General features: G+C 43.1%; 1 protein-coding gene across 2 annotated transcripts in view; it reads left to right on the forward strand.

The window, feature by feature from the left end:
- Window positions 1–1,480: 1,480 nt before the first annotated feature.
- The window catches only part of Ikzf3 (IKAROS family zinc finger 3), a 91,975-nt gene continuing 65,753 nt past the window's right edge, over window positions 1,481–27,702 (forward strand). Inside the window, exon 1 of one of the 2 annotated variants that reach the window (XM_075990832.1) lies at window positions 1,481–1,813. In XM_075990832.1, the coding sequence (XP_075846947.1) occupies window positions 1,807–1,813 (7 nt within the window). In that variant the 5' untranslated portion in view covers window positions 1,481–1,806. The remainder of the gene's footprint in view (window positions 1,814–27,702) is intronic. The other variant, XM_075990831.1, reaches the window with a different exon arrangement.

A 27,702-nucleotide genomic window follows, 5' to 3' on the forward strand; every position in this document is an offset into this window, starting at 1 on the left:
GTCCTTATCATCCCTGCGAAAGCTTACAGTTCCTCTTCTGCTACTTTTGATGTGCTATTTTTGCTTTTAGAAACTAACAAACAACAAATTTCCCCTTTCAGTACTAAAATTAAACGTTAGTGTTTAGAGTATTTCTCTGAACTCCGTGTTTTCCTGCAGAACTCTAACTCATGTGTCTGTGGTGATGCTGCTGTGGCTCTGTGATCTTAAAGCCAGTTTGAGCCACTCATATGTTATATATGCATATGTGCATAAATATAGTATGTATGCATTATATACACATACTATGTTTATGTACACATGCATATATATATGTATATATATATACTGCCTATACCAAGGCACCAGTTAACATGAACTTAGGTTCATAAAATATGTGTGCTTAACTCATAAGTATGAATTTTTTCAAATATGGGTGACTGATGTACAAGTCCTCAGCCTTAAATCTCACGTGAGTGTGTGCTTTGTGTGTGTGTGTGTGTGTGTGTGTGTGTGTTGGTCTTTTTCAGACAGTGCCTCTCTATTATGCAGTCCTGGGTGTTCTAGAACTTGATCTGTAGACCAAGCTGGTCTCAAACTCAGCATGCTGAATGCTGGGATCGAAGGTGTTCGCCACCGTGCCTGGCTTCACATATATTCGTATGACTAACAGTATCATTTTCTAGCAAGAACGACAGTGGGAAGTGGGATCGGTCCTTCAACACCTTTGAGCATCCTCAGAAGTGCCCGTCTGAGGACTGTCTCTTCAGACTTCAGTGTGATGTGTTGAAACACTGCTGGGAAAACTGTCTGTTGTCATTTCCCTCCCCCTCCCTCCAGGCAGATGTTTTCCTCTGTTAGTGCAGATGATGGGAAAGGATGTTGGTTGGTATGTCTGTCTGTGAACCGACACCTTCCCTTGTTTTCCTTCATCTACCCCACAGAGCTCTCCTCTTTACTCTTCTGACACATCATCTGTGTATTTTTGTAAAGTGCCCTATTTAGAAGAAAGAAGATTCCTAGGAAATGAATACACATATGGAGAGTTGTCTTTTTAAGCAGTGGTAAGTCAACCAGTTCTCAGAAAGGACAGAAAATAAGAGAATTGGTCCCTCAAGTTAAAAAGTTGGAGTGCTGTAAATGCCAAGGTACTTTTGAATTATCTTTATAAATCTAGGCCAAGCACTTTTAAAGTTTGTTTTCTGAGAAAATGGCTCATACTGTAGTCCAGGCTGGCCTGGACTTCATGACAATCCTCCTGCCTCAGCCTCTCATGGCTGGGATTGCAGCGGTGGGCTACTCCAACTGGAATGGAAAAGCCAAGGGTGGGGAAACCTCCATAAATAAACTTAATGAAGTGAGTTCTCATTGATAGCTTTCAATGACTCTCATCCCCAAGCCTAGATAAAAAGTTCCAGATCGGTCCGTGTCAGGTGAATCTGGAAGTTGTGCTTGCGCACACCGCTCTCTTCCTGCGACAGCGCCCTCATCCCGGGTGTGTCTGAAGTAGACGTCCCGAGACCATCACTGAGGCACTGTTTCCACGATCAGGGTTCCTCAGGCTTGACATTCAAAAGTGGGTTGAGGGTGCGGAACCCGCGGCGCTCCGAGCGTGCTTTTAAGCGGCCGCCAGCCAGCGCCGCTGTGACCCCGCGCACCGGCTGCTGGCCGGTTCCCGAACTGCATCTGCGCCGACGCGACCGAGCCATCCCCGGGCCTCCCCGCTCCGGGAATCTCCCGCCATCCGCGTGGGTCCCCACGGCAAGGAGCACGTGGAGCGGCCGCGGAGCCTGAGCGACAGCTGCAGCCCGAGCGGCCCGCGGCGACATGGAAGGTGAGCTCCGCGCCGGGGCGCTGGGGTCTTTGAGCAGCCGGAGCGGTGCGCGCAGAGGCAGGGCTTCGTTCTGAATCTCGGTTTTGCTTCTATTTATTTCTTTTTGTTAATTTAAATGCGTGTCGGTTCTCAGACACCCCCCCCCAACTTGGGAAAGTGCTAAATTCTCTTCAGTTTTCTTTCTTAGGGGTTGTAAGACGATGGGTGTAAATGGGTCTCCTTAAATCTTCAAAGGAAGAGCGTTCTTGGAGCGTCTCTGAATTTGGCACCAAGCCCGAGATGTAATCATCTTTTCTTGAGTCCACGACTTCAGTGTCCATAGGACTTATGTTAATCTGAGTTACTTGTGGCTACTTTTCTATAATGTGATTTTTCTGTGAATTCTGCCTTAGGGGCAAAGCGCTCATTTTAAAGTGATTGATATTTGTAGTTAGTTAGCTTGGAACTCAGTCTTCACTATGAACTTTTTGAAAAGCCCCAAACAAAACTAAGACACATATTAAGGATTTCATGTGAGATCACTTCGGAAGTTATAGCTTTGTTTCTCGGAAGCTCCGCAGTATGAACTTCCTTAAGATAAGTGCAATTTCACATTTTCAGCAAGTGTTTCTAAAACCCTGAAGATGGAAGCTGTGGCTCAATTTTGGGGGTGGGGAGAGGTGGTGTTTAGAAAATCAGAAGTTGAACAGTACGTTCATTAAAAAAAATAGAGATGTTGACACTTATTAAAATGTTCATCTGATAAATATTATGAATATCAGATAGTTCCTTCATAATGGCTGAAGAAGTTTTAAAATAGGAGCCTCGATCTTTGGCATCTTCACTTAGTTCTAGGGTTTGTGAAGCTATGGAATTTGACAGAATGGTTTGGGACACAGTTACATACGGTAAAGCTTTTGTTTCACAATGTGATTGAGCGCAACACAGCCCTCAGTTCCCAGTTTGTGCATGGGTACCTGGCTATGCCTTCTCCTCTGCCTCCTCCTTCTACTACTCATGTAAGCATACTTCTCTCAATATAACGGCGAGTGGTAATTCAGTGAACAGAAACTGAAATGCCCACTGTTGGATGATGCTTCAAACCTTTTCTCTTCTTCAGAAATCTTTATGCTTCTAATGTTTTTAATTGTCAAGGTTTGAAAAATAACTTTAAAGTTTTTTGACATTTAAATAATGACCTATGAAGTTTAATTTTTACATGTAAAAGTTTCCTCATCCAAGAAGAGAGAAAAAGAAGTTGGTATTGTGTATACTATGGGGAATTTTATTTTTAAAGCAGACTCTTATGCCTAAGTTATTACAAATAATCTCTTTCCTGGAGTTGCTAGTCAGTTCTCCAACACCATTTTCCTGGTCCTAACTGTGTCGTTCATTAAGAATAACACAAACCCACAACTGTAGTGTTTCTGTGCAAATGTTATTTTCTCATTAATTATTCAAGGTGAGATACAGGCACTAAGCTAAAAAAAACGTATTTTAGAATATGGGTGTCCTACAGGCTTTGCAATAAGACCAGTGAAGACTTTCTGAAGGAGAAAGTAATGAAAACTTGTATAATTCAACATTTGTAGACGTGGGAAAAGAATGTATAGAATATAAGTTAGTGATCTAAAGAAGTTGTAAGTCTGGATGACTAGATTAAAATTAAAAAATACATTGAGATAGATGTCATATAGTATATTTAATACACAACTTAAGTATTTAAATAAAAATAAAATTAAAAGGTTAATAAGGGAAACTTGGCCATTTTAATGGTCGCTCCTTGAGGATATAATAGCTGATGTAGTCCACTAATTAGACTAATCTGGCAACTTTGCTTGCTTGTTGAGAGGTGCAGGGTCAGCCTTGCATTCACTAGCTCGTGGCAATCCTCCTGCTTTGCCTCCTGAGTGATGAGGCTGCGGGACGTGCAGCACCTCATTCGCTCATGGTTTTGGTATTTAACACTTTGTGCTATTTTGATATTTGGTGTTACAGAGATTTGACCCACATCACCCCCCCCCTCTTACTAGTGTAAGAAGTAAAAAGCCCCATGAAATACCTTTGTCTCTGCCTAATTTGGCGGTCAAAGTAACACGCTACAGTTATTGTGCAACACAAGGCTCCCCTGCCATTCCTCCAATAGATAAAGTCATGTTTTCATTCATTTATCTTTGCATTCACCAACGCACATTTTTGGGAAATTTTCTCTGTGTGAAGACCTCAGATGAAATAGGCCTTTGAAATAGAAACCTTGAACTATGACTATCTTTTCACAAAAAAAAGGAATCTGCCGTGTAATTATGAAGAGGCAGGCTAACAAATCAAAAGCTATAGCATTTATTTCCTCACGGTCAGTGACGGATACTTCCCACCCCAAGGCTGGTGTCACTAATGTTGCATGGCTATTAGTGACTAACGCTACAACAGCATCTTTTCGTCTGGCCTGGTTACGAGAATAGGTCATTCACGAGGGTGACTCTTAGACGGCATGATGGGTTTCTCACTTAATCTAAAGCCTTCACTTTAACCATATGGAAAGATCTTTTAAGCGTGTGTTTTTTTTAGATTTATTTATTCTATGTGTGTATATATGTTTTGTCTCCATGTATGTATGTGCACCACATGCATGCCTGGTCTTCATGTTCTCATGGAGGTCAGAAGAGGGTATTGGGTGCCCTGGAATTGGAGTTACAGGTGGTTGTGCACCAGCAAAGGGGTGCTTGGAACAGGACCAGGGTCCTCTGAGAGAGCAGCTTGTGCTCTTAGCTGCTGAGACACCTCTCCAGTCCCAAGTGTGTATGTTCTTTAGACAGCTTCCTGTTTTATAAACAAGATGCGCACAGAGAACTATCCCGGTGCCTCCGGCTTTCCATTGACTACCAGGCACTGGGTCTATATTTCGCTCTTCTGGGGGATTTTAAAATGCCTCTGCACTAGTCGTCCCTCATTATGCAATCTTCTTGCTGCTGGCTTCTGTTGCCTAGTTCAGTCCGTGGATTTTTGTGGGTAGCCATTCTTAGAGTCCCCTTCCATGTTTCGGATGGTGAGAGCTAACAGAGACTTAGCGTCTAGGTGGTGTTTCCTCGCTCTGTGTTAGGAGTGTACAGAGGTTAAAATAGCAAAGTTTTAAGCAACCACAGCCGTCGAAATGTCTTGGGCTTCTGGTAGAGCGTAATTTAAAACAATTCAGTTTGCACTTTCTATAATCTAATATTGCATCTCACACTTCCGCGTCTCTCCTAATGCCTCACCCTCCCCTCCCCAGGGGACTCAGGTCTAAGTACCACCACCATGAAAACTGCTGATAAGCCCTTCCGATGACTCCCTACCGCCATCTGGTTCTCACCCCTACCCATTACCTCACTTCCTTCCACTTGTGCCAAAGCCCTCTCCTTTCTGTAGATACTTCTGCTCCAGTGGATATCAATCATGGATTGCTTTATCCTTCCTGTGGGCTTTAAGGGTTTTGTTGTTGTTGTTGAAGGAGGATCTCACTGTGTAACATAAACTAGTCTCAAATACATGATCCTCCTGCTTCAGCCTCTTGAGTTCTGGGATTGCAGGTGGCTACCATACTTGTGAGAGACTATTTTTACTTATTTATTTTTGTGCACATGTGTCTGTTGTATGCATATGTGTGAATCTGCATGTATATGTATGTTGAGGACAGAGATTGGTGGCCAGTGTCTTCCTCTGTGACTTTCCACCTTTTTTGGCTTTTGTTTTTGTTTTGTCTTTAGAGACAGGATTTCTCTGTGAGGCTCTGGCTGTTTTGGAACTCACTCTGTAGACCAGGCTGGCCTTGAACTCATAGAGATCCACCTGCCTCTGCTTCCTGAGTGCTGGGAATAAAGGCGTGCACCACCACTGCCCAGATCTCCACCTTATTTTTGAAACAGGGTTTCTCACTGGACCTGAAGCTCACTAATTCAGCTCAAGTAGTTGGCTGGAAAGCCTTGGGAGTCGTCCTCTCTGCTTCCACCCTGCTGGGATTACTGGCATGCACTGCCCAACCTGGCTTTTTATGTGGGTGCTGGGGCTCCAAACTCGGGTCCTCTTGCCGTCTTCCCATCCTTTATGTTTTACTTTTGTATGCCCACAGCTTGGTTTGTAGAAGGCCACCAGAGTTTGTTGCATTCAGTGAAGAAAACAGTACTGAAAATAGTTTTTATGATGTCTATTTAAACTTGTATTATTTATTTGTGGGGGGCACATCCTTGCCCATCACACATGTGGAGGTCAGAGGACAGCTTGTGGGAGTTGGTGTTCTCCTTCCACCATGTGGTAGTGAGCTCTGTAGCAATTTCGGCTGTCTGATATTAAGCCCAAGGTCCCCAGAGCTACATAACTTCCTTTGTTACACACAACTTCCTAACTCCATCTTGGTACTGTGGGTGTTATGCTCTAGCAATCAGACTTTGAGCTGTGCATGGACCAATAGTTTGCAAGAAGCGTTTTGTCTAAACCAGTTATGTGCAGTAGAGTTAAGGGAGCCAGGAGGGAGAAACTGTTCATAGTCAGAGTAAAACGGCATTTCTCAAGCTCGCCTCACTCAAAACCCCCTTTCACCTGTGTGCATATATAATTCTATAAAATAAGTGTGCAAGACCAGACATGGTGGCATACGCCTTTAGTCCCAGTACTTGGAAGGCAGAGACAGGCAGATATCTGAGTTCGAGGCCAGCCTGGTCTACAGAGTGAGTTCCAGGACAACTAGAGCTACACAGGGAAACCCTGTCTCAAAAACAAAAAAACAAAACAAAAAAGTATACATATTGGACACAGGATAATCATAAACCAGAAATCAATTTATTTTGAAAGAATCGTTTAGTATTTGTATAATTTTATCATTTATGAAGACAATGTTAACATTTTCATATTAGTGAAATGGATATGATTGTTTTTTTAAAAGAATTAAATCTTAGTTGAGTATTAATTTAGCAAGACAATAACATTTTTCAGGCTTGATTGATATTTTTATTTTATAGCCATCAATACTGAGAACTCTACTTCATAAACACGTAGAACAAAATGGCCAATGTGTGTTCATGGCCATTTCAGAAATTAAAGTTTAATTACAAGTCAAAATTTACTTAATGGTTTAATTCTGCAACTCATACAGCAAATTTACAAATGACTTTTATTATGTGTGTGTGTGTGTGTGTGTGTGTGTGTGTCTATGTGTGTGCAGTATGTATGGTGGCCAGCAGAGGGCATGAAAGCCACTGAAGCTGGAGCTGCAAGAGTTTATAAATCCCCTGATGTGGTTCTGGCAATCAATGAACTGTGATCTTTGTGAGAACAGCAAGTGCTCTTAATTGCTGATCCATCTAACCCTCAAATAGCAATTAAAGAAACGTAATTCTAATCCAGTCCAATCCAAAGACATACTAACTTATCTTACATGCTGAGGGATGATGGTAGGCACATATCAAAAGTTTTTATTTTCCATGATTAAACCATTATATCCCTATAAAAGGAGAAAATTGTCTATAGTTAAAAAAAAAAAAGTCAGGTGTTGTTGGCATACACCCTTAATCCCAGCACTCCAGAAGGCAGGTAGATCTCTGTGAGTTCAAGGACATCCTGGTCTACAGAGCTAGTTCCAGAACAGCCAGACCTATATAAAGAAACCCCATCTCAAAAAACCCAACTGACTTAGTTTGTGGTTATTACACATTTAAAGCTGTTTTGCTGTTGCCAAGGTTTTAGGAACACCCATACTGAGTTATGTGACCCACAGTTTAAAAGGCCATGGTGTGGCGTGGCTCTTGCTTTGTGAATCTTAGCATCAGGACAGAGGTGTTTAGGACTGTCCTAACAAACAAACATCTGCATGCTACCATTTGTTTTATGTGTATGGATGTTTTGCCTGCATGTATGTCTGCACCACATGTGTGAAGAGGCCAGAAGAGAGCATTGGATACCCTGGAACTGAAGTTATAGGTGGGTGTGACCCACCATGTTGGTGATAGGTATTGAACCCAGGGGCTCTGGAAGAACAACTGAAGCTCTTGACCTCTTAGTCATCTCTCCAGCCCTTTTCTTTCTTTCTTTCTTTCTTTCTTTCTTTCTTTCTTTCTTTCTTTCTTTCTTTCTTTCTTTCTTTCTTTCTTTCCTTCCTTCCTTCCTTCCTTCCTTCCTTCCTTCCTTCCTTCCTTCCTTCCTTCCTTCCTTCGAGATAAGGTCTCACATATACTACACTGACCTTGAACTGTCTGTGCATCTAAAGATGGTCTTGAACATCTGATCCTACTACCTCTACCTCCCCAGGATTACAAGTCTGCATTTCCATGCCAGGTTTTTTGGGTTCTGGGATGGAATCCAGGGCTTCCTGTATACCAGGCAAGCAATCTGCCAATTAGCTCCATCTTCAGGCTGTTTGCTATCATTAAAATGAAATTTCTCGGAATAACCGAGAATGTATCTGTGAGTAGATGAGAGGATTAGGATAACATTTTAGCATTTTCATAATTCTGGAAATGAAGTTAGGAAACTGAGAAGCGAGAATGAAATACAAAGATCAACCCTTGATGCTGGAGAGGCGGCTCCCTGGTTAAGAATGCTTTTTGCTTTTGAGGCAACTGGAGTCAGATTCCCAGGACCCGTGTTGGGTGACTCACAACCACCTGTAGCTCCAGGGGATCCCACATCCACTTTGGCCTCCACTGGCACCTCAAGTGCATTTACACAGAGAAATAAAAAGAAATCTTTCTTTAAAAAAAAATCAACCCTTGTATTTTAAAATGTAACCAGTTGCTTTGACTCTGTAAATTATAATGCATATAAAACATAAAAGACATGATAATTTGCAAGTGTTATGATTTATAGATGTAAAGATTTAAGTGGGATAAATCTTACTTCTCAAATTTGAATTAGTAGGGCGAGGAGACCAGAATATACAATGAAGTACACAGCTTCTGATCATGCCAAGCCAACAGTACGGCATGCACAGCTCATTGAGAGGAATTTGTATTTCTCAAAGGACTTTATACATAGCTGTTACAACACCAGTGACCTAGTATGGTCCTGGCTGCTGCAAAATTAAACAGCTAGAAATTTAACATGGGGTGGGCATGTAAGGACTATTACAGGACAAACAATAGCTGATATCAAGTGATAGAAAGAATTCCTATGGGTGTCTCTCTCTCTCTCTCTCTCTGTGTGTGTGTGTGTGTGTGTGTGTGTGTAGTTCTGCTTTGAGACAAGGTCTCAGAACATCCAGGCTGGCTTCAAACTTGCTATGTGGCTAGCTGGCCTTAAACCCCTGATCCTCTGCTTCTGCCCCCAAACCTTTGGGATTACAGGGTGTGCTGCCATACCTGGCCTTCGATTTTATTTTTACTTCTTAGACTTCTTTTTATTATTTTACATTGTGTGTGTGAGTATGTTTGTGTGTGTGCTCGTGCATGTGTGTGTGCGTGATAATGTGAGTGCAGGTGCCCTCAGAGGCCAGACGCCTCAGATCCCCTGAATTTGGAGTTATAGATGTGGGTGCTGGGAACCAAAGTCAGGACCCCTGGAAGAGCAGCTAATGCTCTTAACTGCAAGCCATCTCTCCAGCCTGTAGGTTTCATTTTTTGACAAGGGTCTCATTGTGTAGTCCAGGCTGGCTTGAACTTGGTCCTTCTGCCCCGGCTCCCAAGTGCTGGGATTGCAGGCATATGCTTGAGGACCTATGGATTGTGTACCGCTTTTCTAGCCCCTCTCAGTGCCACAGTGCAACAGGAATTATCATTAGATGCAAAAATGAGACATAACTTGTATTTAGCAATGGAACGAAATTTTGTTTGTTTGTTTGGTTTGGTTTTTCGAGACGGGGTTTTCTCTGTGTCTCTGTGACTCTCCTGGAACTCACTCTGTAGACCAGGCTGGCCTCGAACTCACAGAGATCCACCTGCCTCTGCCTCCGGAGTGCTGGGATTAAAGGCGCGTGCCACCACCGCCTGATACTGAAACACTTTTTAGTACAGAAGCCGATGAGGCCCAAATATGAGTGTGTGTTCCAGACAAGAGGGAAGAAGCAGGAGAGCACTGTTAGGCCTACTTTCTCTCTAGCAACGGTCAATGCCCTGGGTGGTCCCTCCATTTTGAAAAGAAGTCATTCAGAATGTCACACCCTCCCCATCCCTACCTTGTATCTAGATTTCCATTGTTAGTCTATTTGAGGATTGCCGCCACATGATCTACCCACCACAATAGAAGGCTATTCTCCTACGCAGAACACTTCCCAGTGTAGCTTCAGTGTGTTTCCCCAGCGATGTTTTCTGTCTTCTAATATTGCCATTCTAGACCGCCAGTGTTCCCAGAACACACATTTTCTTCCCCAACTGCCTATTTTTCTAATGCATTTCTTCCACTCAGCAAGTTCAAAATTGAAGTCATCCCCCGACTCTCTCCCCCACACCAGCTTTCCCTGGCTTTCCAACACTGGTAACAGCACCCCAGTCATGCCAGTGGGGCTTCTTGTCCATCCATTCCGGTTCCTCCTGGATGCTCTCTGTGAAGAAGCTGCTGTTCATTCCAGGATTCTCTTCCTTAGTTCCAAGTCTAATTGCTTGTAGATGCTCACTCCTCCTTATGTTTAAATGTAAAGTGTTTCTGCACAGTGGGAGTCCACTCTGGTTTGTCCAGGATTGTAACCACCATGCTCATTGGGAGAGGATGCTTTATTTATTCAGCTCACCCCAAATCCTTTTATCGCTGCCAGTGCAGCGGCATCCTTTTGGACGCAAGTGCCCCCTTTCCACAGCAACCCTACAGACACATCGGCTGCCTCATCACGCTGGTTTCTAGAATCAATGCTGGGGCCTTTACATTTTGAAATACAGATTATGTATTTTGCTATTGATTTATTTTACATTATAGTTGGGACTTATTTTTAAAAGAAAACTATCAGTCAGAAGGCAATATTTAACCACAACAATAAAAAAGAAATTTCTTCTGAAGGAGGACACTAGATCTTGGTAGGAATGATTGATCCAAAAAAAAATCTTTCAGATGAATAGAAGTTTATTACATCATGAGAGACCATCCAGCCACAGTGTAAATAAGATAATGTGTATGAAATTAACTTACTTAATAATAGACACAGAAGCCGAGCTGTGGTCACACATGCCTTCAATCTCAGCATGCGGGAGGCAGAAGTAGGCAGATCTCTGAGTTTGAGACCAGTTTGGCCTACAGAATGAGTTCCAGGATAGCCAGGGCTATACAGAGAAAGCCTGTCTCAAAAAAACAAACAAAAATCTCCAAAAGACACAGACTCAGAGTCAAGCTAAGCAGTTTGTGTTAGTTCACACATCCCTTACAAGGATTTCAGGATCTTTTCTGATAATCTTGGTTGTAGGCTGCCTTTAGTTACCATTCTGTTCTGACCAAGGCAGCTTATAAAATAAAACATTTTATAGTTTTAGAGGGTTAGAGTCCACGATGGCTGAGCAAAGGGACAGCTGTGACATCTTGGTCCACAACCACAAGGCAAAAAGAAAAGGTGCTGACAATGATGGGAGTCTTCTGAAATCTCCAAACCCACCTCAGTGATGTGCCTTTTCAACAAGGCCACACCCCCTCATCCTTCCTAAACAGTTCTACCAACTGATGCCAAATATTCAAGCGTATGAACCTATAGAGGCCTTTCTCATTCAAACCACCACATAGACCAAGAACATCCTCATCAATTGTATCATTGGCAATTGTTGCAAGTGCAGAAACACAGGCTAAATACTGAATTGGTACCTTCACCCAGATCCCTGGGAAATCCCTGTGTACTAAAGCGCGACAGCATTGCTCTAGGCTGGGCTGGTATCAGCCAAACCTATGACTGCTTCCCTAGTGCCTGTGGCAGCAGTGGGTTTGGCACATACATAGACTTAGGATATCATTTGCTTAAATGCCGATTTTATCTTATTTTTGTTTTTTGAGACAGGATTTCTCTGTGTTGACCTGGCTGTCCTGGAACTCACTGTAGACCAGGGACCTGCCTGTATTTGCCTCCCAAGTGCAGGGATTAAAGATGTAAGCCACCACTGCTAGCTATTCGGCTAGATTTTAAAAACTTCTGTATTGAATGCCTCTTACGGGTCATATATGCTGAGGACTGGCTATACAGTGAAAAATTTTAAGAAGAGGGACTAACAGCTGCACAGTGGTGGTACACATCTTTAACCTAGGCACTCAAGAGGCAGAGGCAGGAGGATCTCTGTGAGTTTGAGGCTAGCTTAGTCTACAGAGCAAGTTCTAGGACAGCCAGTGCTACGCAGTGAAATCTGTCTCGAAAATTAAATAGAAAAGAAGAGGTAGTACCAATGGAATAAATTAGAGTTATGCTAAGTACTATGTAAAAAATAAAATGAATGAACCATATGGAAAACAATGGCAGAGGGCAGGGCAAGTGAGGAAGAAGCCTGGCTGAGCCAGGAGTTTGGCCATCTTCAGCACATCAATAGCATTTGAAGCCAGGAGAATGAACAGAATCGCCTGAGGTCTGAGAGAGTGGGGCTCAAGATGAAGCTCCAAGAAAGCTCATGTGTTCAGCCGTGGATGTGAGATAGCGCACTGAAGAAAGGAAACAAGCGGGGCTTTGCTGATGGAACCGTGGGAAATGTGGCTGTCGGTTATAATGGATATGTGAGGCCGGGAGCGTATGTAAGGGGAGCCTTATTCAATTCATAGTTTTGTCTGTTTGGCGTCCAAGATCAGGCAATACCATTGACTTAGCCATGCTGAAGAAGGTGGGTGGGTTACATCGTGGTGGGCTGTGTGGAGGAACAAGAGGGCATTTCTCAAATCAGGAAGCAGAGATGGAAGAAGGTAAGTCTTGCTTCTCTTATAACCCTCTCTTAATTCGTTGTAGACAAGGTTGTGAGGGAAAACCAAGCTCACTTAAGAACTGCCAAGGGAACTGGGTGGTGGCGGCAGCACTCGGGAGGCAAAGATAGACGGATCTGTGTGAGTTCAAGGCCAACTTGGTCAACAGAGTGTGTTCCAGACATCCAGGGTTGTTACACAGAGAAATTCTGTCCCAAAAAACCAACCAAACACACACACACACACACACACACACACACACACACACACACACACACACACACACACACACACACCAAACAAATAAAAGACTGCCAAGGGGCGTGGCTTTAGAGCACTTGCTGCTCTTGTAGAAGACCCAGGTTCAGTTGTTAGCATGACAGCTAACAACCATCCTTAAACTCCAGTTCCAGGGGCTCCAACACCCTCTTCTGGTCGGTGATGGCACTGCACACGCAAACATACAAGCAGGCATGCAGGCAAAACACCCATACACCTTAAAAAAAGAAAAGAAAAGAGCTACATGAGACCTCCCTTCGTTCCTTTTCGGGGCACAGTGCTCTCAGTGACTCAAGGACCTTCCACCAAACTGCAGCTTTAAATACCAGTGCCACCACCCTGGGGACCAGCCTTTTACACACAGACCCTGGAGAGGCTCTCAGGCTCTATCCAGACCATTACAATAGGTGAATTACAATAGGTGAACCAATTTCTCATTATGAGAAATTTAAAGCTATTTAGGGCATTTGGTAAATGCTTGGCATGTATATTATAAAGATTCTATACTAAAACCCTAAGAAACCTTTGAATTTGGGTGGTTTTTGTTGCTGTTTTGGTTTGGTTTGGTTAGCCCTGACTGTCCTAGAACTTCTGTATTTTTTTAATATTTGTTTTTATTTTATGTATGTAAGTATTTTGCCCACATCTGGAAGTGCACTGCGTTAGATTTCAGAGCCTGGAGTAAGAGAGAAAAGGCAGGAAAGAGGCCAGAGTCTCTACAGATGAGACTGTTCCTTAGCACAGAGCAAGGGGCAGCCGCTCTCCCACAGGAACGGAAAGGTCTGTTAAGGGAGAAAGCTGCTTGGGACCTTTCATAGAGGGAGCAGAGGGTGTGGGAGTGAGGAAGTTGATGCCGTTGTAGGGGCTACCTGTGGATCTGTAATCCCTTCTTTCTGGAACTATTTGTTCAAGCAACACAGACCGTCTCAGAAGACAGGTTGTCTCAGCAAATATTTCTCTTTGTGACCGACAGATGACGGTTGCGCAAGGCTGGCTGCAACCGCATAGGAATTTTACAGCTGGATCACTCTATCTCCTGCATGTGTGCCTGGTGCCTGCAGAAGCCAGAAGAGGGTGCTGAATCCACCTGCACTAGAGTTGTGGATGGTTATAAGCAGCCACCTGGGTGCTGGGAACAGAATCTGGGTCCTCTGCAAGAGCAAGGAACAGTTTAATATCTGAGCCATCTCTCCAGCCCTGAAATTCTACATTCTCTTCAAAGTGGGAAGTTTCTCCTACACTTGCACTCCTGGGGTTCAAGATTTTAGAGAGTTAGGCCTGTTTTGTTTCAATAGATTTAACATTTAAAAAATTCCATCTTATTTTATGTGTGCGCGCACAAGTGTGGAGGTTTGAGGACAACTCGTGGGAGTTGGTTCTTTCCTTCCACCAAAGGAGTCCGTCTTAGTTAGGGCTTCATTGCTGTGGAGATACACTATCATCACAGACAGCATAGAAAAGAAAGAGAACATTTAACTGGGGTGACTCGCCTACAGTTCCAGAGGTTCAGTCCATTATCATCATGGCAGAGACCCTGATGGCATGCAGGCAGAAGTGGTGCTGGAGCAGACGGTCCTTACATCTTGATCCAGAGGCAACAGGAAGTCGGCTGACTGTCACACTGAGGGAAGTTTGAACAAAAGAGACCTCAAAGCCCACCCCCAGATTGACATACTTCCTCTAACAAGACCACACCTTATAATAGTGCCACTCCCTTTGGGGGCCACTTTCTTTCAAACCACCGCAGGGTCCCAGGGATCAAACTCAGGGCATCAGGCTTGGCAGGAAGACACCTTTAGTCATCTTGCTGGCCCCTCAGTGTTTTTTTTTTTAAATGAACACACAGTAAAGTACACACACACAACCTTCTACGTCAAAGTAAGGGCTTTGTCTCACCAAAAACTGTTTCCTTGTGCCCATCGATAGTTAATCTCTCCCTCTGTGCTCAGTTAGACATTATTCAGGTCTCTGCCATATAGACCATGGTTGATTACTTTTGAATCTCATTTGAATAGACTCATGCAGGACAAGGTAACTTTGTTCCTCTCCTTTTTCTCGATACATTTGAGATCCATATGTGTTATATTTACAGTACTTCAACATCTTTTATTTTTGAATAATATATAAACATACAATGTTTTAGTTAGGGTTTTACATATTTCCTTGAAGAGACACCATGACCAAGGAATTTTTGTTCTTGTTTTTGAGAAAGGGTTTCTCTGTGTAACAGCCCTAGCTGTCCTGGAAGTAGCTCTTGTAGACCAGACTGGTCTCAGACTCACAGAAATCTGCCTGTCTCTGCCTGCCAAGTGCTGAGATTAAAGGTGTGCACCACCACCGCCCGGTTTTAGGGCAACTCTTATAAAGGAAAGCATTTACTTGGGGCTAGCTTACAGTTCAGAGGTTTATCCGTTATCAGCGTGGTGGAAAGCTTGGCCACAGACAGGCAAACAAGGTGCTGGAGAGAAGTTGAGAGCTCTCCATCTTGATCCACAGGCGACAGGAAGAAACTGTGACACTGGGCCTGGCTTGAGCATCTTGAAACCCTCCTCCTTCCCCCCATGACACACTTCCTCCATCAAGGCCATAACTGACTCCAGAAGGGCCACACTCACTCCATGATCACATCTCCAATAATTCTACACCCTGTGAGCCTAGGTGGGCTGTCCCATTCAAACCACCACAGACAACAATGTATTAATTCATCTTCTGTTGATAGATATTTGATTGTTTCTAGTGTTTGATAGTGGACATTCCTTTATTCATTCATCTGTGTCTATGTATACATGTATCTTCTTTTAGATATATAAACTCGTGCCTCTTAAATATATACCTAGACCTCGTGTTTCTGGGTAATAAGGAGGTGTTTCGCTTTGGCATGCACCTCTAAATGTTTCCAAAGATGCTGGAGCACGTCACCCTCACACTATCAGTACCTCAGAGTGCCACTCGTCCCACATCTCGCTGACACTTGGTATAGTTAGTCAGCCTTTTAAATTTTAGACTTTCTGGCGTGTGCGTTAGTAGCTCCTTGTGGTTTTCATTTGCATTTGCCTTATGAGTAAGGGTTTGGGGTATTTTTTCTTGTATTATTTATTGATCACTTAGATGTCATCTTTCACAAAATGGATTGGTTTCTGGGTTTTAATCTATTTTAAATTACATTTATTTGTTTATTCATGTATTTATTACGTATGGGGAGAGGGAATGCACGCCACAGCATTTGTGTGGAGGTCAGAGGGTCACGTTCAGGAGTCGGTTCTTTCCTTCCACAGTGTGTGTTCCTAGGATCCAACTCTGGTCCTTAGACTTGGTGGCGAGTGCCTTTACCCTCTGGGTTTGTAATTCAACAAGATTGTGAGGGTTTTTTTTTTTTTATAAGGTCTTACATATCTTAGGCTGACTTCAAATTGCTTATGTAGCTGAGGACAACCATGAATTTTGATCCTTCTTCCTCCACCTCCAAATGCTTGGATTACAGCCTGTGCCACTACACCCAATGCTGGAGATTGAGCCCATGGCTTTGTGAAGGACTGGCAAGCTCTCCACCATCAGAGCTATATCTCTAGCCCTAGTCTGTAAGCCTTTTTTAATATTTGGAAATGTGTAACTTCTTAGAGGTAGACAGCAAATGCTTTCTTCTCTTCTGGAACTAACTTAGCCACTTGTCTGCTAAGCAGAATTCCTATTTCATTTAGTTTTTAGATTTATATGTTTAATGGTAGTATATAACAAAATTAAGTTGTTTTAAAAGCCATAATGTTTTTATCATAATTTATAACATAATTCATATCTCAGACTTTTTTATTAATCTTACTATATAGCCCTAGATGGCCTGGAGCTCTCTATGTAGGTTAGGCTGTTCTCAGACTTAGAGAGACCTGCCAGTCTTTGCCTCCCGAGTGCTGGGATTACATCCACCACATCCAGCCTACATTTCATGTGTTTGTACAGGAAGAGTCTGAGCATGCAAGAACCTTGGAAAGAATTCTGGTGAAGTCCAATAGCATAAGCTATGCCCATTATTTCCTGTACAAATATTCAGTGTAAAGTAGTAGTGTTAAAAGGAGTTTTGTTTCAATGTAGCTTTTTGTTTAGTTTTTTTTTTTTTGAGGCTAGATCTTACTATATCTCCCAGACTGATCTTGAACTGGCAATGTAGCTCTTCTGACTCTGCCTCCCAAATGCTTGGATTACAGGCACGTGCCACTGTGCCCGCCTACTACACATATTACACATTAAATTATGCTGTTACAATGAAACCAGGCGTTTTATAGTTATAAAACAAAAGTCTCAGTTTGAATACAATGGGCTCAGTCATTTAAGCGTGAACATTTTCCTTTAAGAAGCATTGGCGTGAAGCGCCAGTTCTTCCATTTTTTCATAGACACTCCTTGGTGTCATGTGACACCTAAGAAAATTAGTAATAGAGATAGTAAAATAGAGATATGTACATGCATACATATATATTACAACTTTAGGGTAACTAACTTCACGAAGAAAGCTAGACTAGACGTTAGGTTTGTAGTTTTGGTGGTAATTGTCAGCACTTCTTCTGTGGTCCATAGTGTATAGCTCTCATTAGACACTTAATCTAGGGGAAAATGGAATACTTTATGTAAAAGGGCAGGGCAGGCAGAACAGCTACAGTGGCTGTCTTTGATCTGTTTTTCTTAAACAAGAAGACTTGATATTTCTTATCCTTTTACCGTAGTCCTGGGACTCAGGAAAGAAGAATTTCATGGTCAGGATTGCTCTAGCTTTAAGGCATTCCTTTTTCCCTCTGTCTCGGTCTGCAGGTATCCACAATTAGATTAGTCAACCGAGGTATTTGAAATTAACAGGACATGAAAATCTCTGCTTACTGTGGCCTTCGATGGTTGTAATCCACAGAGGGAACATTTAAAAGCATGAATTTAGGTCCCCAAAACAACAGCAGAGTTCACCTTATAGACTAGGCGGCCTCACACACAGAGATGCACCTGCCGTTGGGATGCAGGGGTTGGAGGAGGGCACCACCATGCCTGGTTACTGTGTCTGATCTTGTCTGTAAAATGGGACCAGTTATAAATACCATTGCACCCACGCCTCAGCGATGCTATACAATAAAAGAAACCTCACTGCCCGACTGGGCTCAATATTGATGCCACTTTTTTTTGTAGAACCAGGTGCCAACAAAAAATGGTTTCATATTGCCAGGTGGTGGTGGTGCACACCTTTAATCCCAGCACTTGGGAGGCAGAGGCAGGCAAATTTCTGAGCTTGAGGCCAGCCTGAACTATGTAATGAGTTCCAGGACAGACAGAGTTTCACAGGGAAACCCTGCCTTGAAAAACCGAAAAAAAAAAAAAGTTTTCATAAGAAAACACTCACTGTGGCCAGGGAAGTGAGGGGTCAGGGAACCGAGGGGTGCCATCTGAGTAACGACTTACCCTGCATATCCCCCTAAACTGAATCAGGACCTTAAGTAGGCATTTCAGGAAATCTGTTTAGATGTGCTTAAAGAAGAACAGTAGAAACAAACACTATGGAAGCCTCAGTGTTATCGGAAAGGTCTCAGCAGAGACTGGACCAGGAGAGAATGTTCAGGGGCGGGCAAGCATCAGGTGATGGGGGGGCAATGGAGACAGACTCTGGTTCTGACCTCACTTTTCATCTTACGGTGACATTTCAGGAATGCCGGCGGCGATAAGGAGAGCTGACAGAGGGCTTCACAGAAATGGTAGCTGCCACTACTCTGCCACAATTACGGTCCTGAATATTAATTTAATCGCCAAGGATTTATCTTTAAAAAGTGGGCATTTTAGATGAGAGAAAATAGTATTTTGAAAAGAGGCTTTGGCCATCAAGGGTGTCAGTCTGTGGTTGCAAGAATAAAAGAAACCTGGCATTGAGTTGATCTTCGGGCACCTTTGGGGCTGAGTGCAGCTAGCGGCTGCTCCGGTGTTTCACCTGCATGTATGTCTGTGTGAGGATGCTGGATCCTTTGGAGCTGGAGTTACAGACAGATGTGAGCTGCCATTGTGGGTGCTGAGAATTGAACTCAAGTCCTCTGGAAGAGCAGTCAGTGCTCCTAACCACTGAGCCACCTCTCCAGCCCCCACCAAGTGTCCTTAATCGAGTGATAATTATTTAATACTATCAGACATAAAGATGAGTTTATAACCATCTGGGTTAACTATGCTCACAAATTTTGTTGTAAATGTGGGCTTTTGGTTTTGGTTGTTAGTAACTTAGGGTAAAGCGTTGACTGCTCAGATATAAGTTTGATATCTCAGCCATGACTCCTGTCATGTCTAGGTTTAAACTTTATTTGTAATCTGTCACCTTCATTTTGTAGCATATATAATACAGAAAACGTAAATTCTTCAAACATGGAAAATTTTGTGTTGTTTTCTTTGGCAGTGAAAAGGTGATCAAAAAGGATGGAAAAATCGAAAGCGTCCTCTTTTGGACTGGGGATACAGCTCGGCGGTGGGGTGCCGGCCAGCATGTGTGAGACATTAGGTTCAATCCCCAGTATTGCAAAAATGAGAAAAATAATATGAAATTACCGCCTTCCGGAATGCAACGATGGGCTGCCTTCAGTACTCGTAGAAGAACACCTTGCATTGCTCAGGTAGCCGTGAGTCACGGGCAAGAGTTAGCCGCTGTGAAGAGCAGCACAGGAAATGTCCTTTGAGGCTGCTCCCTGGTGTATTTGTCAACTGCCTCAGGAACGGGCCAGTACGGACCCTCGCAAGATTTGCTATTTAAGGGGCAAAATGTTAAGAGAAAATAACAGTCAGGACTGGAGAGATGGCTCAGTGACTAAGAGCTCTGCCAGAGGACCAGAGTTTGGTTCCCAGCACCCACGTAGACTGGTTCAGGCCTCCTATAGCCCAACTCCAGGGGATCTGACGCCTTGTTCTGGACGCTTTGGGCCCTATGCTTGCTTACACCTGCGCTGGTGTTTGCGTGCTTGCACGCACACACACACACACACACATGCATACAAACACACATGCATACACACACACATGCACACACACACACATGCACACACACACACACATCACCCCTACTTTTCTGAATATAGAGACCCTTTGTGGTTAGGTTTCCAGAACATTCTGTCCAAACATATTTTACAGCAGTATTGACTACCTGCACATTTAAGACACTACAGTAGATGCCATCCAATGGACACTTTCATGGGGCTTCATTTTCACTAAAATGTTAGAGAAATTACAAAATGATTAGTTAAAAAAAAACTATAAAGCTTTTGCCGTATTTACAAAGACCTAAAAGGTTTCTGACCTTCAGCTGGAAATTCCTTTGTCACGTACTCTATTTTAAGGTACTGTGTGGTCCTTTTGAAACCTTTACACGTATGGAGGGGATGTACTTCACTGTATTGTGTCTTTATGTTTCAAGCACTGTTTCTGTATTTATTTATTTATTTATTTATTCACTTTGTGTGCATGTGTGCACCTAAGTCAGAAGAGAACTTGCGGGGGTTAATGTGCTCCCCTACTCTATAGCTCCAGGGATCGAACTTTAGGCATCAGCCTTGGTAGCAAGTAACTTTACCTTCTGAGCCATCTTAATACGTGGGAAAGACATCTGTGTGGCCTGGTTTAGGCTTTTTAAATGTCTCTTTGAAGTTCCTAAGGCTAAGGTAGTTGAAAATCTCGCTTTTTTTCTTGTGCGCTGTGCTCAGTTACCCGGGGTGCTGTTTACAGTGCACATAGGGCATCCGAAAAAGCGTTGAAACCAATTTAAATGTCATTGTCAGGGAGTTTAAAAGGCCCTGGAGCCAGGACTCTCTGCCTTTAGACCACCAAACCCAAAAACGACTTTGTTGTATGTAACTAAAAGATGTTGCCACAAAACGGTTGCTCGCTGAGCCTTTGAACTGGTTTTTCCTTCTTTGTTCCCTTTAAGAGTCCTCCCAGAGTGCAGTTGAAAGTTTCACAGCTAGCTTTTTTTTTTTTAACAATTAAAGAAAAAACACCATCGAACTCACAGAAAAGTTGCAGTATAGTGCAAAAAAGACTTTTTTTTTTCCGGAAAATTTGAGCATAAGTTGCTGACTTGATCCCTATCACTCTGAAGACTTTAAAGTTTATGCCCTATCTCCGGCATAACCACAATACAGCCATCGAAACCAGGAAATGTGAACATTGACAAATTACTACCAATTTATCCTGTGCCCCATCAGTGTTCTGATTGTGTCTGTAACACTCTTTCCCACAAGGCCATTTACTCCAGAGCACACGGTGTTCCTTGTCACGTCTCTTCGCTCCAGAAGAGTTCCTTGGGATTTGGTCACAAGCCAGTTATTGTAAATTCTCCCTAGAGTTAGGCTGATCTCTTATGGCACCAACCCTGTTTTGGAATTTGACAGAGGTATCGAGAAGGTCCGGCTGTGTTCCGTTCATCACTAGGGTGCACGCACAGATGGTGATCACGCATGACTGCAGCTACGCTCCAGTTAACAGGGCGTTGCCACTGTGTTTCCAGCCTCTCACCCTTATCATGCCTAAGTATGGAAAAGAAGGACGTAGGGGGCTTGGAGAGATGGCTCCGCTGTTAGGAGCACCTGCTGCTCCTCCAGAGGTCCTGAACTCAGTTTCCAGAACATGTCAGATGGCTTCTAGCCACCGGTCACTCCAGCTCTGAGGGATCCGACACCCTCTTCTGCCCCCTCTGGCACCCCCACATGCAGGGAGCCCAGGAACACAGACACACACGCACTAATAAAACTAAATCATAAGTACTTTGAAACTATTTGAGAAGCCCATTTCTCATCAGGTTTGCTTTTTTAACTTTTTAAAAGATGTGCTTATGTTATTTTAGGTGTGTGTGTGTGTGTGTGTGTGTGTGTGTTGCCCACGTGTATAGATGTGCACAGCATGCGTGCCTGGTCCTCAAGGAGGTCAGAAGGCACTGGCCTTAACTGAACTGGAGTTACAGATGGGTTGTGAGTCACCATGAGGGTGCTTGGGACTGAAACCCGGTTGTCTGCAAGAGCAAAGAGTGCTCTCAGCCACGGAACCATCTCTCCAACCCCCTTGTCAGACTGCCAACAGGTTATGATCCAATCCCATTTATTTCGATGCTTACTATCTAGATTACACTAGCGGATACTCTTTAATGACGACTTCTGTGTCTGAAAAATATTCTCTTCATTGCCTTCTGGCACTGAAAAGCATTCCTGACTCACCCCGTTCTTTCTATGGTAGCAACCATTTCTCCGACGAGCCCGGTTCCTTTAAGAGGGAGAATATTTAGAAGTTTCTGTCTGGATGCTGGGAACTGTTTGTTCTTGTGTTGCTAGACGATGTTGGTCAAGAGGGCTCTACTTTTGATGGTTACTCATGTACACACAGTCATATGTGTGTTTTGTATCTCTCTGGATACAGTAGGAGCCAAGGGTTCATGCCTATGCCTTCAGTTCCAACATAACTAGTTTACGTATTCAGCATTAATGCGTTCTTTTTGAGGATAAACCCTAGGTTCTAGTATAGGTGAGGCAAGCAGTCTACCACTGAATTGATCCCAGTCATGATTTCTGTTAAATAATATTGAGACCCATTTAATGGTTTTAAAGGTACAAGGGAAAAAGTTTGTTTTGTTTTAGCCTTTTGGTCACCAAATCAAAGGCTATCTTGCTGTATTTAACTAAAAGATGTTCATTCTATATGACGGTTGCTCACGAAACCTTTGAACTAGCTCTGTGTGTTTTCTTCCTGCTGAGAATCTTCAATATGCAGGTGAAAGTTTCACAGCTGTATGAGAATGACCTTGAACTCTTGATCCCCCCCCCACTTCCCAAGTGCTTGGATTTTGATACTTCATGCCAAATTGCCATTTTTTTTAAATCTTTCAAATTCACGTGTTTCTTTTTTTTATAATTTATTTATTTTAGGTGTTTTGCCTGCGTGTATATCTGTGAGGGTGTCAGGGCCCCTGGAACTGGAGTTACAGACAGTTGTGAGTTGCCATGTGGTTGCTGGGAATTGAACCCCGATTCCTCTGGAAGAGCAGTCAGTGCTCTTAACCACTGAGCCATCTCTCCAGTCCCTCATGTGTTTCTTATGCCTTAAATTTTGTTGCTAGCATCTAATGGCTGATATATTAAATTTTCTCAATTAGGATAGGAGGTAAACAGAGTGATTGTATTTTACAAACCAAAAACTGGAACATAGCCTGATTACTGTCTATATTATGAAATATGAAATCAGTATTGCCCTGAATAGTTTTGTATAAATTATTACCATGAAGGTAAAATCAAATTTCAAATTTCCCAGCTATAGAGAAGTTACCAAGCCATTATACCCAGAGAAAACAAATTACAGATCCCAGACAAAATACAATTTTAAAAAGCTACCACCTCTCCAGGCGGTGGTGGTGCACAACTTTAATCCTAGCACTCGGGAGGCAGAGGTAGGTGAATCTTGGTGAGTTTGAAGCCAGCCTGGTCTACAGAGTGAGTTTCAGGACAGCCAGGGCTACACAGAGAAACCCTATCTCAAAAAACCAAAACCAAAACAAAACAAAGCCAAACCTCCCTCCTGAAATGTATTAGGAATGACCTGTTTTATGGTTTGTTTGGGTTTTTTTAACCTTAAAAGCAGACTCGATTTTAAATCTCAGAATTACTAAAGTTTGAATACAAAATCTAAACTTACTTAGTTAAAACAACAACAGCCCAACAGCAAAACAAAAACACAAGCAGCCAGAAATAATGGCGGGACTCCTGGGGTGGAAAAAGCGGGAGGGGAAGCATGAATTCTCTGGTTGGTTCTTGAAGTAAATGTGTGTGTGTGTATGTTTGTGCACGCGCATGTGTATTTACATTCTACCTGTTCTAAAATTTAAAGAGAAAATTTATGTTTCTTTAGGGTGACCAACTCACTCAGGTATCCTTGGAATTACAAAATGTTTATGGCACCTTTGGTCACTCTGATTGCTGCTCATCACAAGCCAAGCAGAATATGAACTTTAACCCAAATAAGTTAACTACGTGTTGTCTGTCGGGTTTTTTTTTTTCCCTTTTTTTTTTTTTGGTTTTTCGAGACAGGGTTTCTCTGTGGCTTTGGAGCCTGTCCTGGAACTAGCTCTGTAGACCAGGCTGGTCTCGAACTCGCAGAGATCCGCCTGCCTCTGCCTCCCGAGTGCTGAGATTAAAGGCGTGTGCCACCATCGCCCAGCGGGTTTTTTGTTTTTTGAGACAGGGTTTCTTTGTAGTTTTGGAGCCTGTTCCAGAACTAGCTCTGTAGACCAGACTGACCTTGAACTCACAGAGATCCGAGCCACTGCCTCCCGAGTGCTGGGATTAAAAGCGTGCACCACCACTGCCTGGCAAACACAATTAACCACCCCGCCCCCCCCCCATTCCTATATGTCTAGAATACAATCCAAAAGGGTTGGGGTCATACAAAGAAGCAAGAAAGTGTGATGCTTCCTTCAGAGAAAGTAAAGCCAGTGAAGATTGGTCCCGGACGACACAGATATTGGAACTAGGGCATGAATCTGGTACAGCTGTCTTTATGCTCAAAGATGTGAGGGGAAACACACACACACAGTGAATTACTAAGTGGGAAATGTCAGCAAAAAAAAAACCTACATCAAAAATGAAGATTCTAGAATTCAAAATTTCAGTATCTAAAACTCAAGGAAGTCTTTGGATGGGTTCAACAGCAAATCAAGATGACAGAAGTGTGAGTGGTGTATGTCTGAGATCCCAGTTCCTAGGAAGGTGGAGGCAGGAGGATGGGAAATTCAAGGCTAGCCTTAACTACATGGCAAGTTTCGGGCCAGCCTGGACCACACAGACAAGGACTGCTATCCCTATGAGCCTTAGAGGTAAAAATACCCGGATGAGAAGGAACAGTCTCAGGGGAGGCATGGGAAATGGGAAGGCATCTGACCCTGTGTAACTGAAGTCACTGAAGGAAAACAGAACGGGCAGAAAAGGCCTATGGAGAACATGCCCGCTGAGAAGGTTTCCAGTTTGTGAAGTATGCAGATAAAATCTAGTCCCGTGGTGATCGACTGCTGAAAGCCAAAGAAAGAGGAAATGTTCAGGAAAACAGAGAAAGGACCCGTGACAAATAGAGCAGGAATTCGCGGCTGCCTTCTCATCAGGAGCCGTGGGATCTCAAATCCAGTGCAGTACGCACGGGGGCAGATGACATAAAAACTGTCAACCTAAGGTTCTTTTGTTTTTGTTTTTTGGTCTAGGCTTCCCTGGAACTCATTATATAACCCAAGATTCAAATTCATGGCGGTCCTCATGATAACAGGTGTGAACCGCTGTGCCTGACCCACTCCAGAAATATCTGTTTGAGACAGGGTCTCACAATGTTGGCTTGGTTGGCCTGGAACTCATTATATAGGCCATTCTGGCCTTGAATTCAGAGATTTTTATATTGCTGCCTGCCAAGTGCTGGAATTAAAGGTAGCTTGCCTGAAATCAGAATTGTGTCTAATAAGATTTTTTAAATGTTTTAATTGTTTTTATTTTATGTGTATGGATGTTTTACTTACATGTCCATGCGCCATGTGTGTGCATTGCCTGCAGAGGCCAGGAGAGGGGGTTGAATGTCCTAGAACTGGAATTACAGATGGTTGTGAGCTGCCACGTGGGTGCTGGGAATTGAACCCAGGTCCTCTGGAAGAGCAGTCAGTGCTCTTAACCACTGAACCATCTCTCCAATCTCCTAATATAATACCTTATAACTCTGAAAGAAAAGTAAAGACATACCCAAATAAATGAGTGTTCAGAGAAATTGTCTCCATGTAGTCACACTATTGTGCTGGCTGAAGTTCTTTAGGTTGTAGGCAGTTGACATTAGACAAGAACCAGACACCCATGGAAAAATGGAAAAGCACCAGAAATGCTATAACTGTCTGGGTAAGGCCAAAGTAAAATTTCCTCTGAATGTCATTTAACAAATGTGACCATCCACAGTAAAAATGAAGAACAGTGCCGTAGAACTTCGTGATATATTTAGAGGTGACCCATGACAGCTGGAGCGTAAAGGTTGCAGAGTGGAAAAAGGTTTAAATGACCGCAAGCCGCTGCGAGCTGGCATAATCGTCGCGGAGCAGACCGTGGAAAGCTGAAGGCGTAGAGTATAGCCTCGAGGACAGGCAGAAACAGACGATGAATAATAGTACTGGGGGATTTAAGAGGTGGAAGCAACTGGATAGCCAGCCAGATAGAAGTAAATCCACGGAAGATGCAAATGACAGCCGGTTACTTTGATCTCATTGACATTTATCAAACAGTTCACCCAGCCACTGTGGACCGGACGTCTTCCGACCACATACGGCTCATTCTCCCCCAGAAACCAGCACATCTTAATGACTTTAAAAGCACTGAAATTGGAGAGGGTTAATTCCAGCACTTGGGAGGCAGAGGCAGGCAGATTTCTGTGAGTTCAAGGCCAGCCTGGTCAACCTGGCAAGCTCCAGGCCAGTCAATGTATTATAGTGACACCCTGTCTCAAAACCAAAACCCATCCTGAAAGAAATAATAAAGAGATACAGCTCTTACCCAGAAATCAATAAAGAACTCACTAATTCTGCTAAATATGTACAAATTAAATGAGTATAACCAAAATAACCGGTAGACTGAAGAAGTCCCAAGAAGATTGCAGCTAAACTCCAGTGAGAACGAAACACCAGTTCCTAAGATGTAGCGAGTGTGGTCCTCAGGGTAGAAGGTAGAGCAAGCGCTCACAGCTAGAAAGTGGGCATTAGAACAGTTTGCTACAGCGGTACCTCAACAGGTTACAGAAAGGAAGAAATTAAACCCGGAGTAAGTAGAAGGGAGAAGGATTCACAGGAGAAAACTGGCAGAGAAAATCAGCCAAGTCAAAAGCTGGCGATTGGGCATTCATCTCCCCAACAAGGGAAAGAGATTGCAGATTATCAAAATGGAAAGGGAGACCAGAGGAATCCTATCCCAATAAGTCTGACGATTAGAAAGATTAGGCAAAATCTTTGAAAAGTAAAATTCGCCAAAACAAACGGTATAAAAATCTGAATTGGCCCAGTTCTGTCTAAAATATGAAGCTGGGATATAAAGTTCATATCTCTAGTGTTACTTTAGACATTACTATAAACATTAGAGAGGAAATGCAGGGTCACATGACTCTAAAAAATAAGAGAGAATTCTACAAAAAAAAATGACTCTAAAACCCAGTGAAGAAATTAAAGAAAAAGCTGTATTCCTAGCCCACCCACAAACATAAACTCATGGATCCTTAATGAACTTTTTAGGGGTTGGGTCCTCAAGCCACACTGCAGCAATTATGTCGTAACCAGGCAGGGTTTTGTTGCAGGAGTGCAAGGAATGCAATCTCAGGAATTTATCTCCCCGTGACATCGATGTAATTCATCCAAATTGCTGGAGCAGAGGCAGGAAACTCATAGAATGTCAGCAGGTGCCTCAAGAATACAACAAATATCTATTTGCAATCTCAGAACTCGGGAGTGAGCTGGACACAGGAGAATAACAAGTTCAAGGCTATTCTGGGCTACATAGTGAGTGCCAGGCCAGCGTTGGCCCCAGAGTGGGACCCAATCTGAAAACAAAGAAAAAAGAATGTCTCTCAAAAAGCCAGGAATAGAAGGGAGCTTCTTGGATTCACGGGAAACCCAATGGTTAAGATAACTTATGGAGAAATACGAATCCCTCCATCAACAACAGGAACAGGACATAGACACCCTTGTCTCCACTTCTGTAAATGTGTGCCAGCAATTCTAGCCCATGCATACAGCAAAGAAGACACTGAAGAAAGGTTAGAAAAGGGGCTGGAGGTATG

The sequence above is a fragment of the Microtus pennsylvanicus genome, chromosome 11 (assembly GCF_037038515.1).
Source record: "Microtus pennsylvanicus isolate mMicPen1 chromosome 11, mMicPen1.hap1, whole genome shotgun sequence".
NCBI lineage: Eukaryota > Metazoa > Chordata > Mammalia > Rodentia > Cricetidae > Microtus > Microtus pennsylvanicus.